The following is a 19,149-nucleotide window of genomic DNA, read 5'->3' as shown; positions in this document are numbered from 1 at the left end:
GCTGCTTTTTTTTTTCCTTTATTAAAAAAAAAGAGATTGATTTATTTATTTGAAAGTCAGAGTTACACAGAGAGAAGGAGAGGCAGAGAAGAGAGGTCTTTGATCCACTGGTTCACTCCCCGATTGACTGAAACAGCCGGAACTGCACCGATCTGAAGCCAGGAGCTTCTTCTGGGTCTCCCATGTGGGTGCAGGGCCCAAGGACTTGGGCCATCTTCTACTGCTTTCCCAGGCCATTGCAGAGAGCTGGATAGGAAGAGGAGCAGCTGGGACTTGAACCGGCTCCCATATGGGATGCTGGCACTGCAGGCAGTGGCTTTACCTGCTCCACCACAGTGCCAGCCCCGGTGCCTCTGCATCTCATCCAGATTCCTGGTAACATGTACCCTTGGGGGCAGCAGGTGACAGCTCAAGTGTTTGGGTCCCTGACACCCATGTGGGAAACCTGGATTTAGTTCTAGGTGCCTAATTTCAATTTGGCCTAGGCCTGGCTGTTGTTGGCATTTAGAGTGAACCAGTGGATGAAGATCTCTCTATCTCTCTGTCTCTCTGACTTTCAAATAAAATGAAGTTAAGTAAATAAATAAAAATTTAGAAAGTTTCATGAGGGAGATGAATTTTTAATTAATTTTTTGAACCGTGGAAAGAGAGCTTCGTTCTGTTGGTTCATTCTCCAAATGTCTACGATGGCCAGGACTGGGCTGAAACCAAAACCAGGAGTTGAGGGTTCAGTCCACGTCTCCCTCATGGGTGAAAGGAACCCAACTACTAGAGCAATCACCTGCTGCCTCCCAGGGTCTGCATTAGCAGTTGACTGGAATCAGGAGTCGGACAAAGGGGGTTCCTTAACAATGAGGCCAAACACCTGGCCCACGATTAATTTTTATCCAAAGAACCATTGTGTTTTTGTAAAAGAGAGATCCACATAGGAACATTCGTGACAGGAAGGATGAGCCTCTCTACAAACTGGTGAAATAGTTACTGTCCAGGATACACTATAAATTTAATTCAGAGTTATACTTCATTGAACAGTTCCTCCCTCTTTCTTCCTGCAACTTTTTTGGAGTAGATGGTATTCTCTTCTGGCAAGGGGTGGGGCATAGCAGTTACATGTATTAAAATATGAGGATACTTTATAAAGCTCATGAAAAAGGAAATTAAAAAATAAGTTTATTTTGGCATAAAATTTGAAATCTATGCCTAGTTTTATCATGATATATTTTTTCATGGAATATCAAGATACTTCACATGCATATATTTCAAAATTTTCTTCTGCTAAAATAAAGTTTTCTTTTAATTCTATTTTCAACAAACTTTTTGAAGGTCCCTGATATTTATTCTATACCAAGATATAATTTTTCAAGCTCTCTGTCCCCACATCAGAAAGCCCCAGGCTCTATAGGACTGGATCTTCAATTAAAAGTAAGTTCAACAAGTCCATTGGTCATTTCTCAAAATTTATGATTGATAAACTGAGAGTGTGAGATGAAAGGTTTTCATCTTCTGTTGTGCATGAGAATTACGCTAGCAGCTTTTGAAGAAAACAGCTCTTGACTCCACTAACAGTGTTAAATTACCGGGTGTAAGGGGATGGCCCAGTACCTCCAGGTAAAAGCATCTTTACAGATGATTCTGCTCTGCGTATGAATGTTGAGACCCACAATGTTATAGCAGCGAATTCTGTCTGTGGTGTTCTGGAACCGAGCAATGGGAGAAAGCTGTTGAATGGCGCCTGGAAGGATCAGTGGGAAGTGAATGCCAAAGGTGATCTGACAGAAGTAGGGTTCAAAGTGAAGGCCAGGCCCAAGCTGATGGGGGAATCTGTAATGCATCTGTGTGGTAGGAGTGTAGGTGTCCTTTCAGTAAGACAGGATGCGGAAGGGAACTGGAGCAGGGGCAGGTGGGAACGTGACAGGTTGAATCTAGGGTGGCAAGGACTAGAGCTTGTCGCCGACAAAGAGTGGGTGGGCATTAAAGATTCAAGCGTGAGCTAGAAATGGAAACCTGGTCATAATGCTTGTTGTACAGAGGGAAGAGGCCACAGACAGAGGACACTGCTGGGTAGACTTCAAAAGCCATTTCTCAGGCAGCTGTAACAGCATTCAGCAACTGTGTGTGCTGTCTTATTAGTAATGTCACTTCTAGATTGTTTTGAGCCTTCACTTCCACATTTTTCTCCAAATAATGGGAAGCATTCCCTGGTATGTATATATCCTTAGTAATTTACCAGTTCTATATATAGCTAGCAAATACTAAGAAAAGAATTCTTCTATTGTGGTGATAGAATGAGGTTTTACATATATGATCTTTTTTTTGTATTCACAGATATAGTTTTTTTTTTTTTTTTTTACTTATCATCAAATAATTACCTTCCACAGAACACAAACTGAGGAAAAGTCCCATGAGCTTTGTGAGCACAGTACTGGGAGAATTCGAGGAGCCCAGACCCCGCCTGTGTCCCATTCTGCTCTCCCACTTGACATTTCTGAATGCAGATATGTCTGGCAAGTGTAAATAGGGATGTCACGCCTCCGAGCAGTACCCATTTCCACCTTGCCGTTCCTTCTCATGCGTGTGTTCAGGACCGAACATGCTGTTTCCATCTTCTACTGTTTTCACAGTTGGAATTTTTTTGCATAGTGCAACAGTGAGTTCTCTGGTTTTCAAGGTGAAGATTTTTCAAGGTGGATTTTTTTTTGTTCCTTTGTCTGTGCAGAGTTCAGTGCATTTTCAAATATCTTGAAAAGATGCCGGAATCAGAAAAAGGAGTGTTCAGTGTTCAGCCAGCGGACAGAAGAGGCATCTGCAGCACAGTACTTCCAGGTCAGCAAAACGGCCCCTGGTTATACTGTTTCAAGGTGACCCTTGCCTGGGAGCACACGTAGTCGGGTGGAGAGGAGACAGTTGGTATTCTACTGCAGTAGGTCTCAAAGTGAGACCAGCAGTAATAGTATCACTTGGATTTAAGTCTCCATGCTAGGGTGTAGGTATCCCATGTCACAGACCCAGATACACTCCTGATGCCAGCTTCCTGATAATGTGCACACCAGAAAGCAGCAGGTAATGACTCAAATACTTGGATCCTTGTCACCCTTGGGAGACACCCAGCTCTTGGCTTTATCTGGCTCAACCCTGATTGTTGCAGGCCTCAAGGGAGTGAATCGGTGGATGTAAGATTTCACTGTCTGTCTATATCTCTGCCTTATAAATAGATAAATTAATAAAATATTGAATGAATTATGTGTGTACATCCAGTGATTGACATGTTAGAACCTGGGCAAGTTGCTGTATCTTTGTTTCTTCAGTTGAAGAGTGTAATTCGTCTGAATGTTGTGATGATTTAATTTGATTAGGTGATGTCTGGGAAGCACTTAGCTTGGTGTCTGGCACACAGAAAGCTCTCGTAAATAGTGGTGATTACAGTGATGCTATTTATCACTGTCAGTGTCCATGAGTTTATATGTACCGCATCACCCCACCCAGCTTGATTCTTTATCCATCAGAATTAGCGCCATCACTTACTTCTGGCCAAGTACATCTTCCTCTCGAGGCAAGGCTGAGGGGTTCTTCATGGCAGTTGATATTTTGGACCTAACCCTTTCCTCTCTCAACTCTTTTTTTTTAAGATTTATTTGTTTATTTGAAAGAGAGAGGAAGGGTAGGGAGGGATACAGAGGAAGGGAGAGAGAGGAGAGAAGAGAGAGAGAAGAGAGACAGGGAGAGAGCTTCCATCAGGTGGCTCACTCTACAGATGGCTGCCACAGCCACGGCTGGGTCAGGCGAAATCCAGGAGGCAGGAGGCCATCTTCCACTGGTTTTCCCAGGCTGTTAGCAGGGAGCTGGATTGTAACTGGTGCCTATGTTTGATGACATCATCGCAGGTGATGGCTGTGCCACAATGCTAGCCCCAACTCTTTATTCTTCACCTGTTCTGTGTGAGCTTCCACTTTAGGAAGGGACCCTGAGCACCTATCTCAGAACAATCTAGCCCTGTATCTAGAGCAGGTTTCAGAAGTGTGGAATCTACTTGAAATTCTACATCTTATAAAAATGAAGGTACTGCTAATAGTTTGTAGAAAAAAAATGAAATTTAAAGCAAGAGTTTATTTTGATGCAAAAGCAACTTTGGAATCCATGCATTTGTATTTCATAGTACACATTCTCCATATATTGTGGAAAAAAATCTGGCGTGACTCTTTGGCACTAATATCAAGTGGGGCTAGTGTCAGCTGGTGAATCACCATGTCTCTCTCAGCCTCTGCTTCCCTGTGTGTCAAAGCATACACCTGCCTTGATCAGGGTGACTGCGAGAACCAGATGTGCATGACGGTGCTGCTTCATGGGCTGTTGATTCCTCCTCTCCCTCTCTTTCCCTTGCAGTTTTATGGCTGCATTTCCCAGCAGCAGAACATGATGCAAGATTTCGTGAGGACAGCCACCTACCACAGAGCCATCCTCCAGAACCACAGTGACTTTAGAGACAAGGTAATGCTGGTAGCAGGTTGCCCATCTCATGTCATGTTAAGGAGACTTGTCAAGAACAGAATCCAAATGAGGCTTTGATCGGATTACCTATTACCTTGCAATTCCACTCCTAGCTGTGTACCCCAAAGAATCAAAAGCAGGCATTTAAACACATACTTGTACACAAATGCAGCATGATTCAAAATGTCCAAAAAGTAGAAACAATCCAGTGCTCACCAACTGATGAATATACAAACAAAATGTGGCATCTTCACACAATGGAATATTATGAACACTGTTCATCAAAAGGAATGAAATGCTGACACATACATCAATGTGGGTAAACCTCGAATACATGCTAAGTCAAAGAAACCTGTCACAAAAGGTCATGGGATTTTATTTATATAAAGATAAATAAAACAGAAGGCATGCCACTGGTTGTCAGAGCTTGACTGGGGCCAGGGATGAAGAGGGAATTAGAAATGGAGCAATGAAAATGTCTTGCAACTAGATAGAGCTAATGGCTGCATAACATAGTAAATGTATTAAGGGATGCTAAATTATACACTTTAAAATGGTTAATTTGATGTTATATGAATTTCATCTCAATAAAAAAATTAAGCTTTGAGTGCCTGGAACTCAAGAGGCTGAATGAACTACATTTTGGTGCATAGAACAGGTTAGGGGCTTTATTGCTATGTAATGAATAGCTCTTCATGAGATACTCAATTTCAATTTTTTCATAGACTCCACATGTGCATGCATTTATTTCCTTCATGAAATGGATCTGAATGATGAATCGCTGCTAATACATTATACAACTGTTGTCCATTATTCTTCTACCAGTGAGATAGTCAAAATGTTCAAAATACTGAGCAACTCATATCAGAGGCAATAGTACTGGTCAGGGGAACCAGTGGTTGTAGGGCCTATTTTATTTTGTTTTTTTCTCTGTTAACTATGTGATATTAGAGAAAACACTAAACTCTGAGATGCTTGGTCTGTTCCACAGCCGTAATAATGGTAGATCTGTGGTCTACTGAAAAGTGGCCCCCTTGAGAAGTTGGCTTACCTGGGGAGACTTCCTCTTTTGTTTCCATTCTTCTAAGGAGAATGGTAAGAGAAAATTAAAACAAATCTGGTTTTACAGATTTTGATTGGCTTTATTTGCAATTCTAGAGTTGGCCAGAAGTCCAGACCAAAATGCTTCAGAATGTTTGCTTTGTCTCATGGTTACATTTGTAGCCAGAGGGGAAAAAAAAAGTGGCATACAGAAAATGGAAGTGAGGTACAGAGACAGCCCAATTGATTACAGTTCACAGCTGTTTTATGTGAACAGAGTTTGAACAGTTGGCCAGATGTGATTGGCTGAGATCCAGCTACTTGGTAGAAGAGTCTATAGTTCATCCAAGTTAGGTTATAGTTCACTGTATAAAGAGAAAGCTTTAGACCAAACTTAAAATATATACAAATGTAATTTAGCAAGCCCATCAGTAAAGTTTTTATTTTGGTTATTGTATTTTTTCAGTTCCAAAGTTTCCATTTGACACTGTGTCTTATCTATTTCTTGGCTAATACTTCCCATTTTTTTCATTGGTTTCAGCAATGTTGATGACTGCTGATTGGAACTCTTAAAATAATAGCTGCTTTGATTTTTTTTTCTCTAACCTCTGTATCATTGCAGTGTGGCTTCAGGTTATAGTTTCCCAATGAAATTGACATTTTCCTGATTCTTCATATGCTAAGAAATTCTGGATTGTATCCTCTACACTTTGAATATATCATGAGACTCTAGGACTAGTCTAAACCGGTTCTATGGAGAATGTTGATACTCTTGTTGTAGCAGAGTCAACATGGTTAGGTTCAGGCCACAAATTCCATTTGATAATTGGCTGTCCATTCCATGTCACTTCAGTTTTCAGTGCCTTGGAAGTACTGTTTGGATCTGTCCTCTGTGTGTGTCACCCACTATTCAGTTTGGCAGCTGGATGGAGTTCTCAAAGTTTTGGTATGCTAATTAATATCAGATCCATGCATGCACAAATCGAGGGTGAGCCCAGGAATTTGTAAAGGCAACTGTAAGGAGTTGCTTTGCCAAGCTCCATCTTTCCCATGAACTTCTTGATCCTTTGTGATTCCCTGGGACCACTTTCCAGGGTGTGGACAAAAACCTTGCTCTGTCACACACTTCCATGACATGTTTATATATTGATCAAGCAGAGAGGGAACACAGGAAATAAAAAGGTTGGGGGTTGGGGGAGGGTGGCAGCTGGCTTTGAGAATGTTAGCGTTATTAAATAGAGGAAGGTTTCCCTCCCTCCTAGCTTGGGCCCCTCCAGGCTGATGCTCCCACTACCTCAAGATTCTTAGAGTCTGGTCTGGAGTGTGATAGAAGGGAAAGAAAAGAAGGAGAGAAGAGGGAGGAAGAGGAGAGGAAAATAGGACAGAGGAAAAACAGAGTATTCCCACACTCTGAACATTCGGGGTCCCCTCTGCTTCTGTACGACCTGACAAGGGGATGACCTCAGGAGCCTTCTTGGTCTACATCTTGGTGCCCATTTCTGGTGCAGTGAGTTCAGGCCAGGGTTCACATAAAGGAAAATGGGGGTAAACTCACACCTAGCTCGGTACTGTTTTAAATTCTAGTCTTCTTCCTCTATCTGCCTGCATTGTTTCCTTTTCTGAGTTCTCAGGAAGTTACTGCAAGCATTCTGTCCAGGTAAATTCAGTTATTGGAAGGAATAAGGTGATGTGGACTTCCTCTCACTCAAGACTGGACACATTCTAAAAGTTACATCTAGGTACTCCACTGACCAAGGGTAAAAGATTAGAGACAAGGCAAGACCCGAAATGGCTATAGTTGGTAACAGGGTCTAATTCCTCATAAATTTTGAGGTGCCTAGGAACCTTGCTTTGCCAGTGGGGCATTTGCCTGGTTACATCAATTATGAATTAAACATTCCTAAGGAAGAGGATCTGATTATGAGAGATGGGTAGGATGAGGATGGAGGAGCAAGATTTGTCTCTTTTGTCATCTTCTCTGGTATTTAAGGTTGTGGTAAGCAGTCTTGTTGCCTAAGGTGGTTTTTGTACAATTAAAGCAAAATTAAACCGTGAACTACCATTGATTTTTTTCTTCGTGGTTTGAGGATATTTTTTGGAGTTGAGAGAAACTTCTTTCATTCTATTAGGACTTAGTTTTAATCTGGAACCTAGGATCTATTTTCTATATTTCTGCAATCCATTTTTAATTCTGGTTCCAGCTTCTAAATACAATTTCCCAAACTAATGATCACATCAATCATTTGCATTGTAAAAGCCTTTCACAGATTTCTTACTTGGATATTTGGATTATGTCACTTGGCCATTGCATACATATAAATATGTACACACACACACACACACACATATATATATATATATATTCATCTATAACAATGGAGATATTGGACCAGATCATCTTTAAGGCCACTTCTAGCTCTAATGTCATTTGATTCTACAAAACACCCATCTCTTGCCTGCCTAAAACAGGTTTTTCAGCCAATGAAATAAAATAGGCATCCATCTGTTGGGGTTTATGAAGGTGATAATTAATCACATGGTGGATAATTAATTATATCCCTCTCACCCTTTGAGTTCTGAACCAGTTTAGAAATAGACACAGATGTCAGATATAAACAATACTTGCTTCATTATTAATATCGCTGCTTGGAGAAGAAAGCTTATACCTATGGCCCAATAAAACTGCTTCTTTTTTCCTCTCAAGTTGAACTTCTGCACTCAGTTGTGTGGCAAACAGCTGTTCACCCACATAGATCCAGAGCCTGCCCATCAGATTCCCCACACGGGAGACTGAAGGGCACACTTACCAGGCAGGTGAGCCCGCTGACCAAGTCCAAGTGCTGGGGCTGGACATGCTCAGTTCTCTTTCCCAGTGTCATGTCAGATGAGTCATTCCTGTGTGGGGAAAATGAGGAATGGTAAGTGACACTGTCAGTCCTTTGCTGCCCTCTCCTGGGAGGAAATGTCCCCTCCCTGTAAAAACTACACGAGCAAACTACCTCCTTTTAGTGTCCCAGGAATCTCCTCCGTCCCTGACACACCAGGATGACTGGTCACACTGAAGCCAAATTCCCTTTTTTTTTTTTTTTTTTTTTCTCTTATCAGACTGAGAGCAAGTTTACAACAACCCGTGTGTGTCTCTGGAGGGTGCTATGTTTTCAGTAAACCCTTGTCTTCTCCTTCATTGAAATTGACTCCCTCAGAGGTCATTGATATTGACTACTTAAAAGGGCATGGTTTTAGAATAGTCAATACCAGTGGCTGTTATTTATTGAGGAGCTTAGTTCAGGCAAGCACCATGCTATGGGTTTTCCATGCACTGTTTCCCTTAACCTTCATCAGAACTGTATGCGATAAAGACGACTGTTACTGCCCTTTCACAAGTGAGAAAACTAAAGCCTGGGAACCTAGATAATGTACCCCATTTTGCATGACAACACATGAAAAGGCCAAGCTAAGACCCAGGGTCTTACTTTAGAGCCCACACCCATGACCTCTGAGAGATACTGAGCATGGGAATGTGGACCGAGATTGCTAAGGAAGACTTTTGTTTCTTTAGGCCTAAAGATGGGATGAAAACATCATGGTCACTGAAGCATCCCCATAAAGGTATGGGGCAGCGATGTGCCAAGGTTACTCTCTTGAGTTCTGGAGCCAGAAAGCTAAGTTGAAACTTCAGCTTGATCATTGATCATGTGTCTGCCATAGACTACTACTGGTTTTCAGGTTGTCTACGATCTCTGGGCTTTGATTTTCTTATCTCTAGGAGTGAGTAGATACTTCCTAGAATCCTTGTAAGTTCAAGATGATAAAGTGTGTATGAAATGCTCAGTTTGTGACCTACAATAGGAACTCAATACATATTACCAAGTAGTATTCTTTTTGATGGTCTTGGAGAACGGTGCTATAGTTTCCACTTCTGCTATAATTTTAAATCTTTCAAGTTTTGAGTTTTCATTCTGCCACCTCCATGCAGTTTAATGAAAATCCTTTCTTGGCCAGAGCACTGCTGGCTGAGAACTTCATTTGGAGTCCATCCAGGAAGCTGACCCTGCTGGAACCCACCCCATCTCCTTTCCATGGAGTTTCTCCTAATTGCCATCTGGCTATTTTTAGTTTCTTCAACTGTGTGCTGGGTACAGGCATGGAAAGTCCATCCTGCTGAGGGTGTGGGGTTTAGTGAGCTGTGGGGTTTTAATTTGGAAATGTTTTGACACTTCATTTGTCAGGGTACCAGTTGCTGGAAACTTGTGAGAGTAAGCAGGAGCCAAGAGCTTATTATTCTTTCAAATCAGCATTTCCACAAAGGAGAGAATCCCCAGTTGCAACAGCTGCTTAGTGCATCCGAATGTGAGGCTGGCTTAGGCAGAACGGTTTCGGGGATTTCAAGGCTTCAAAGAAAACATAAATAACAACAAACATGCAAAGCAACCTGTTCAGACTGTTGCTGATACTTGGGTTTGCAGAGCCCAGCTTCCTTCTGATTTGAGTTTTCTTTGGTGTGGATTTATCATCAATTTGGTCCAAGGCCTCTGAGTCCATTTCTAATCCTGTCTTGAAGTTTTTCTCTCCTTTTAAAACACTGCATGCTGTTGGTTAACCTGGCACATGGATGAAGCCTCATCTTAATTATTGACCAGAACAAATGCTGCCTGTAAGATCTTGCTCTCTTTAATTTCTTCTCACCCTTCACTTCTTTCTCTGACTTCGTAGTTAACTTGGTGGTAGTGGAATCCTTGTTCCTAGCCATGTAGGGAAACAGGAGGAGAAGGGAATGACTCCCGATTCCTGCTGAGTTCTCTGTCATTCAGTCCCAGTGTGTTAGTTGACATTCCTACCTGCCAGCCTCAGACACAAACTCTGCTAATTTAAGAAGAAGAAAAAAATCCTAAAAAGATACCAGAACATCAGAAAATTAGACCTGGAGGATACATAACCAGAATAATGTCCAGGCTCATGCTACAGAGCGACGGCACACAGCAGCGTGGCCAGACACAGACACTGCCCTGTGTACAGCTGTCACCCGGCACTGACCTGAGTGCTGTCCTTAGAACCTTCTTGCTGCTGCTCTAGGACCTGGAGGCAGCTGTGAGCTCATCAGAATTCCCTGTGATGTCATACCTTGCAAAGTCCAACTTACAGAGGCTGGGTCAGTCCTCTGCTTTAGCGACCAGGGTGCTGGAGAGGAGCACCGATGCGTTCACTTCCCTGCTGTGAGGCTGGTGCTGCCTCCTAAGGGGGCTGTTCCCCCAAGTATGTGGGTCAGGTTCAGGTGCATGGAGCCACAACACCATACAACTACACCATACAACAAGCAAACACAATGTATAGTGTTAGGTTACTGGGGTAGATGAAAGAACTGGAACTACAAAAGTTTCATTGACTTTTTTTGGGTTATATGTGACCAAGTGGTAGAGTTTTATGCAAACTCAGATCTGTGTGTATCCAAGACCTATACTACATGGTAATTTGAGGAATGGCAGAAAGTCATTCTTCATATGTTCTGTGCTGAGGGACTGGTACTTTATTAATGTGAGTTTTGGAATGCTTGTGGCAGGGGGGAGAAGTAGGATGTGAGAGTGAAAAACCATCTTTGTTAACATACATATAACATACATGTTACACACACACATGCACACACATTTTTCTGTCTTTTCCGTGGCGTATGCTTTGAAGGCTGTTTTGGTTTCCTATGACTGCTTAGGAAATTACTACAAACTAGATAGCTTATTACAACAGATTGTCTCTCCATTCTGGAGGCAAGAAATTGAAAATCAAAGTATCTGCAGGAACATGCTCCTTCTGAAGGTTCCTGGAGAGGATGCTTCCTTGTTTCCCTACCTCCTGGTGCTCACTAGCAGCTCCAGGTGTCCCTTGGCTTATGTATGCATCACTCCAATCTCTGCCTCTGCTGGTCTTGCTTGAAAGAGGCCCATGACATCACATGGGCCAATGTCATTCTTATGGGAAGGACAGAGAAGTACAATTCTATTGTGTACTTTCAGGGAGAACCAGAAATATTTGTTAAATGACCCTAATGATGATCAGACCAACTCTTAATTTTGCAAACCCAGTCATGTAGGAACAGGTTGCTATGGTGATATTTTCTGTGTACTAGCTGTTCATGGGAAAGGGGTCAGGAAGGAAAGAGGAGGTTTGAAGGATTAACATTTCATTTACATTGTTTGATTGAAGTTAACTTCTGCCTAGTACATAACCTACCCACTGAATGAAAGTTTTAGATACCTCCTAAGGTTGAATTTCCAAACTTTTCACTCTCACTCTAGAACAAGTTCAGGGTAACTACTGATTTATTCGAGGTTTATATAGAAGATTCTCTATTATAACAAGTTATAAAATGGTTGACTTAACATTAGTTTTCCAGGCTAAGACTATAAGTAGGTAAAAAAGAATAAGGTTAGTAGAAAGCAGTTCGGTCAGACAAAAATTTTTTTTGACAGATAGAGTTAGACAGTAAGAGAGAGACAGAAAGAAAGGTCTTCCTTCTGTTGGTTCACCCTCCAGATGGCCGCTATGGCCAGCACGCTGCGCCGATCTGAAGCCAGGAGCCAAGTGCTTCCTCCTGGTCTCCAATGCGGGTGCAGGGCCCAAGCACTTGGGCCATCCTCCACTGCCTTCCTGGGCCACAGCAGAGAGCTGGACTGGAAGAGGGGCAACCAGGACTAGAACCCGGCACCCATATGGGATGCCAGCACCGCAAGTGGAGGATTAACCAAGTGAGCCACGGTGCCGGCCCCATAGACAAAAAAAATTAATAAGTGCTTCACAGTACTGTTCTAAAACCTGCTCTTTTCTCACACTGAACCGGAAGTTGAGCTCTGATGAATTTAGAGTTTCTGCCTAAATCTTCTTCATTATGTAATTTCCTAAGTGTGATGCATTGACATAGTTACTTAGCTCCAGAATGGTAACTTGTTTAGAACTGAAAAGTCCTAAGAATGCAGAAAAGACAGATCCCAGGAAAATGTCAGTAAACACTGTGATTTTCCTATAACTACCACCAGTTTCTTAGCCCGAGTTCTATAACTTAAAATGGGGCAGAGGCTTCTGTGCTGGCACTTTGTCAGGAAGTACAGGGGAGGAAGGGAAAGGAGAGAGGAGAATGAGAAAGGGGAAGGAAGTCGGAGAAAGGGAACAAGAGAGAGCAAGCATGGAGGAGAGCATTACTGAGCTGGCCACAGCTTATGAAAAAGTTTGCTTGACATTAGGTCGGACATTTTTAGCGGCCACAGGCAGCCACTCCATCCTGTAATAGTTTATCCAGGAAAAGGATAAGGATCTGTCCATTGGCTGCCATTTCCTATTGGCCAAAGTATGCCCCCACTGATATGAACTCCCTGATACTTCAGTGGTACACATGCGTGAGTGCCAAGTAAGTGCTGCAATTCTCATAAGGAAACCACTCAGTAGGAATCCCCGGGCATAAGTGAGAAACACTCTTGTTGTGTTCATAAGTGGGATGAGGAACTTGGAGAAGCCATTGCAATGGGCTCCTCAGGCAGTGTCTGTGGTAACAGCGTTAGCAGTGGAACCAAAGTACCAATTTCGAAAATCAGTAACAGCAGTTTCTAGAACCCCTCTATCCAGACAAGGCAAGTATTTTCATCCTGATGTGTTATAATCAGCTGCCCAAACCAGCAACCTGGCAATCAGTATAGAACTTTTCTTCTCCTTTCTGATCGCTGAATCCTTTAGATTTTGTACTCAATATTTCTGCAACTCCTCTGCTTCTCTCTGTCCCACAGCTAATTCTTGGTTCTTATTCTTATTGTATCTTTCCTTAAAGGTTGCAAAAGTTTTCCAACTACTTTTTCTGGTTGTACCAGTTAAGATACCTTTGAATTTCCATAAAAGAAAATCCCTCCTTGAACCAAATTGGCTAAAATAGCCAAAGGTAGTGTGACTATGTTGTTTTAATCCAGTTACCTTAAGCATCATATCTAAATTTACCACATCTTGGGGAAGAAATAGACAGGTTATCTATGTATCTCTCTAGATGCGAGGATTCCTTTTCCAGTATCACCTCCCAGCAGAGTTCCCCTCAGATCTCATTAACAAAGTTGTATCACATGCTCAAGCCTAAACCCATCAATGGCAAGAGGAATGGAATACCCTATGATTGCCCTATACCAACCAGAACCCCATCTCTGGAACCAGAGCTAGTTAACCATCTAGAGGAAGATAAACAATAAAATTGAAGTTCTGGGTGGAAGGAGGAAGGGAGGGCAGAGTGGTGTTGGTTAGGAACCACCAGTGTCTACTGTCCTGTGGCCCTGCAGTCTGTGCCATCCGTCTGATCTTACTTTTTTGATGACATTTCTTTGCATAAGAGTCAAACCAAGACTTGTATTTAAGACCATATATAATGAAGCATCTGCCAAGTTCACTAGCTTTTGTTCTTGTCATGATCATGTTTCAACCATGCTCCTACTTTCACCTGTAATACTTACAGTCCTGGTTCTGCAGCAACTGTTGTCTCCCAAGTGTGAGTGCCTCTGTCATTCTTAGAAGTCTTTGTTCCTACTTCCTGAAGTCTCTGCTTCTTCATCCGTTCAAGTGGCACCAAATTGGCTCAGTTTTCAGTTTTCACTACCCGGGTTACGTTAATGAAGTCCTGTCAGAGCTTGTTGTAGAGTAGACTATTCCAGCTTCATACACACACTGTGACCTTTATATGATTCCATCACTGCCAATGTATTACCCTATTGTACTTCATTCTTTCATGTGCTTCCTTACATACTTTTTTTCCTCTACAAGTCATGTACTGTTTGTCTTTCCATTACTAGCTTCTAGCTGTTCGTGGCCTCATGGATTACATGAGGCACTCAATAGATGTGTGATGAATGAATGGGTACTTGCAGTTTAGAGCTGAGTGATTGGGTCAGTGTGTCTATTAGTAGCATCTGAAGAGGAGTAGATCTTGGGGAGATAAGCTAAAGTGATCAACATACTTCAGACTCTACCTAACTACAGAAGAAAACAGTTGTAGAGCTGTTGAAGGTGTGATTAAAAGATGAGTGATGAGTTAGTCCTCGGCTAGAACACAGGGCAGAGTGAAACATGGGTTCTCATAAGTATTATATTTGCATTATTTAAACACAGGCAACCCTTTAAGTGAAAGCAAGTTTCACAGCACAGCACATGTAGAGATCTGCCTTAGGAGGAGTAATTGCTACAGAATTCTCCTGTCATGATAAAGTTCAAGCTGCAAAGGCTATCAAAGGATGTCTTCTGTAACCCTTCTGATGTTTGAAATTTTTCTTCTCTGACAATTGCCAGCATAGGAGATGTGATGGATTGCAAAAGGCTGTCAGTTTCCTCATGCTGTGACTGCCTAGGAGCCATTCAGTCAACCTGTCAGACTGCAGTTTGGGTATTAGAAGTGTTGGGCGCCTTCTGAATGATGGCAAAGTGTATGATTTCCATCTGAGAGCATGGGGGCAGGTGTAACTCTGTTTAGTACAGGCAGTGATAGATGGAATGAAATAACGGCCAGAAAGAATGACGACTGTGACAGTACACAGGTAGAAAGGGTACAGAATTTAGGTACGTGAAGCATACAAAAGTGGCAGTTGGGATACTGCAGTCAGAAATATGCTTAGCAAATAATTAAAAAATAATATCTGGTATCACTTGAGGCACTTTTGTGAGATAATCAGAGTCTTGGTATTTGCAGGGATGAGGAGAACTAAATCTGGACAATATTATGGGTGAGTGCAAAGGATAACTTAGACGTGAAAGTAGAAGGAGTGGCAAAAAGCCTAGGCTTCAAATTAGGTAATTTTATACAATAGGAACAAATTTCATGTATTTCTTATATACAGTTTTAAGAGCATAGTGATAGTTGTCATAATCCTCTCCCTCCTTTTTTAATTTTTGTTTTAATTTTTACAATGGCATGCTTTCAATTTTGTTTGTAATCATAAGCTTAACCATCTACCAATTCAACAAATAGTAACAAAGAATTTCAACAAGTAGTAAATAAATAAATAAATAAATAATTAATTAAATAGTAAGTAGAAGAACCACTGTTCCTTGAAAATATCAACAGATACAGCATCCCACCCCTGCCATGTGTTAAGTACATGATTGTAGCTTCCTCTGATTCTCAACTTCTTTTTCTACAACATGGAGAAATAACAGTACCCAGTTATATAGTTGTTATCACAAGTAAATAAGCTCATGCTACAAATTACTAGATGGGCATAGCATAGGATAATTATACAACAAATGATAAATATGTACTTCATTTTTACTCTTTATGACCTGGAAATTTCTTCGTAATCTTAACCCAGTCAGTACACATAAATAGCTTTGAACTCCCTTGGAGCTACATCAGCCCTATCTAAAATTTTGCAAGACAAGAGTGTGTACATAATTAAAATCATCTGTGTGAGCAAAATTATGGCTCAATCTCTAATATTTTTAAAGGTTTATATGCAAATGGATTGACAAAATAGACAAAATATTGGCTACTGTTAGAAGAATCAGTCATTGACTTTTCCCTATTTCTTCTGCCAGAGATTTCACATTATTTTCTGATGCTTTCCTTATAATCCAAATATTAGCCATGTCTAGTTACTACCTGTGGTCCAGTGGAAGTTAAGAATGTATTCCCTCTCTTAAAACAACAAAACATTGTATACAGGAGCTAACTGGATCAGAACATAATGATACAATGGCAGTGTGAAAGTCAACCTTTCACTTGATCACTCTTATAATCACTGGGTTGGAGAAGCCTGGTTTCACTGGGACAGGTGCCTTCTCAAGGAGGTAATAGATTTGCATGGTGTTTTCTGGATCATGCATGCCTCCCTATTAATGGTCATGAGAGACATTTTCATTTATTCATTTCATCCCACAAAGACTTAGGAAGTGTCTCTTCTATGTGCCAGACCCTGGGCTATATTCAGAGGTTCAATCATGAGTGACAAACAGATGGGGTCTCTCAGTGAAGATTACTACCCGGGGAAAGGACACACGTTAATCAAATAGTAAGTCACGGGGAGAAAATTATAACTGTGATGAGTGTTAGGAAGAAGGCGTGTGGGGAGGTGATGACAAAGCTTACAACAGGACTTGGCCCAGGAGGGGAGTAGAGACCAGGAAAGGTTTCTCTGATGGAGATGTGTGCAATCTGAAGCCAAGGTCTCTACAGGGGAGGGATGACACCCACAACGGGCTGTGTCAGGAGAATTCAATAGCAGGACTATTCGCAAGGATATGGGTAGAATTAACAGAGCCACAAATGAATGGGAGAGCACCCTGTGGTCCTGTTCCTGTACCCTAAGTCTAAAGGTGGCTACTGAGACCTGGGTAGAAGGTGAGAGGTAGAAGTCCCATTAAAGCTGTGACTTTCTGTGGAAGGGAAACAGCTGAGCTATGGAGACTCAGGGAGGGAGAATCCAGAAGAATAAACCATCTGAGCCCACCGTCGTCTCTTCCTCTGATCTCCTGTGGTCGTTTTCCTTGTTGGATCCCAAATAGAGTCTAATGATAAGGAACCCATTGATGCAGCCCCTGTAGGTAAGGCTCTTGACAAAGAGCAGCATGGAGAAAAGTGGAGATAGGCTGGGAGGAGCAAATGGAAAATACTCAGCATTGAGCAGGATAAAAAGAAAATGACCATAGACTGCTGCCTTGGGAGGAGCAGTAGGGAGCACTTCAGGCAAGGGGTGCAGCATGTACTAAGGTCCTGTGGCTGGAATGAAAGAAACCTTCTAAGAAGGCCTATGCCAGGGCATATGGATTTGGCAAATGAATACCTCAGATAACCAGAATAGTGACAATGTTCGGATCATAGTCGAGGAGGAAAGGTGGAGATTCTGAACTGACCAGAGTGTAAAATTCAGGTCTGTGAGGTGATCTGGAGGCCAAGAAATGAGAAATGACCCAGCATGCAGAAGACAAGGGAGGCTGAGGATCTCAGTCTCGGATCAGGCAAGGATGTGCTGGGCTCCTCCTCCTTGATGGCTGGCAATGCAAGAGTACTCCCAGACTCGAATGGCTGGCAGAAGTCACGGCATTGCTGATACATCTCAGGGGAGTTTGGAAGTAGGAGGCTGCCATTTTGTGTCTTCCCATTAAGTCATTTAGGCAAAAAATAATTATTATGGTTTTTTTTTTGTTGTTTCTTTCCAGCTGTGCTAGCTAATAGCTGAGAGTTAGATTATATGATCCCAAGAAAACAACCTCTGGAATGCATGAGCTCTGTTCTCATTATATTGATAAAAATTTTAAAAAATAAAAAAGATAAATTAAAAGTTTTTAAAAGAATTCTGTGATTCCTATCTTCAGGAAGCCCAAAAGCTAAACAGGGAAGATACGCACATAAAGAAATACTCGCACTATCCTGTGCTGAGTGCGGTTATGGAGCAGTGTGTTAGGTACCAGAGAGCCCAGTCAAGACTGACTGGGGGAGGTGGGAAATGCATTGCCAAAGAGGGATTTTTCAACTGGGTCTTTAAAAAAAAGATTTATTTATTTATTTAAGAGGCAGTTAGAGAGAGAGAGAGAGAGAATGAGTGAGTTAGTTATCCACTAGTTCACTTCCCAAATAACCACAATGACTGGGGTGAGCTGGGCCGAAGCCAGGAGCCTGGAACTCCATCCAAGTCTCCTCCATGAGTGGTGAGGACACAGGTACCTCCATCTTCTGCCGCTTTCCCAGTCACATTAGCGTGAAGCTGGGTCAGAAGTGAAGGAGCTGGGACTTGACCTGGTACTCACATGGGATGCCAGCGTCACAGGCGGTGGCCCATGATGCCCTGTCAGCCCCTAAGCCGGGTCTTGAAGGATGAGTTTCCCAGGTAGCAAAATGAGATGAGGGGATGTCACTGAAAGGAAACGTAGCGGTCAGTGCATGAAACCTACTGAAGCAAACGGTTCCCTAATCTCGGTGTTCAACATCGGAAAATGGATGGCTTGCTCGTGCCACGTCCAGTGTTCTCTGAGGGGCTGCTGCCAAAGTGCTGGCCCAGGGATTCAGGCTCTGTGCAACTCAACAGGTGGTCCTCATTTTTACTGTGGAAGAAGCAGAGAGTTCAGGTGTTCCTCAGCTTAGGATGGCATCCCCATACATCCATCGCAAGTTGAAAATACAGTAAGCCAAAAGCACTTTGAACGTAGCTCACTTCCTGAAAATCCCAGCTGAGCAACATCCAGTTGAAAATCCAAGCTGAGCGGGCTGGCGCCGCAGGGTTCAATAGGCTAATTCTTGACCTGCAGTGCCGGCACACCGGGTTCTAGTCCTGGTTGGGGCACCGGATTCTGTCCCGGTTGCCCCTCTTCCAGGCCAGCTCTCTGCTGTGGCCAGGGAGTGCAGTGGAGGATGGCCCAAGTGCTTGGGCCCTGCACCCCATGGGAGACCAGGAGAAGCACCTGGCTCCTGGTTTCGGATTGGCGCAGCACGCCGGCCGCAGCAGCCATTGTGGGGTGAGCCAACGGAAAAGGAAGACCTTTCTCTCTGTCTGTCTGTCTCTCTCTCTCTCTCTCTCATTGTCCACTCTGCCTGTCAAAAAAAGAAAAGAAAAAGAAAAATCCAAGCTCAGCAAGATCCAGTTCTGTGATGGTTTAACAATGCTAAAATAAAAAGTGGACTCA

General features: G+C 42.5%; 1 protein-coding gene across 2 annotated transcripts in view; it reads left to right on the top strand.

Annotated features, from left to right (window-relative positions):
- Window positions 1-19,149, top strand: part of LOC100352221 (histone-arginine methyltransferase CARM1) — a 364,053-nt gene that overhangs the window by 209,396 nt on the left and 135,508 nt on the right. For both annotated transcript variants that reach the window (XM_070051461.2, XM_089316607.1), the window contains exons 4-5: window positions 2,717-2,823; window positions 4,381-4,485. In XM_070051461.2, coding sequence (XP_069907562.2) covers window positions 2,717-2,823; window positions 4,381-4,485 — 212 coding nt within the window. The remainder of the gene's footprint in view (window positions 1-2,716; window positions 2,824-4,380; window positions 4,486-19,149) is intronic.

The sequence above is a fragment of the Oryctolagus cuniculus genome, chromosome 1 (assembly GCF_051225735.1).
Source record: "Oryctolagus cuniculus isolate XC-2025 breed Fujian yellow rabbit chromosome 1, ASM5122573v1, whole genome shotgun sequence".
Classification (NCBI taxonomy): Eukaryota; Metazoa; Chordata; class Mammalia; order Lagomorpha; family Leporidae; genus Oryctolagus; species Oryctolagus cuniculus.
Note: the sequence above shows the minus strand (reverse complement) of the source record. Positions and strands in the feature narration are given on the sequence as shown.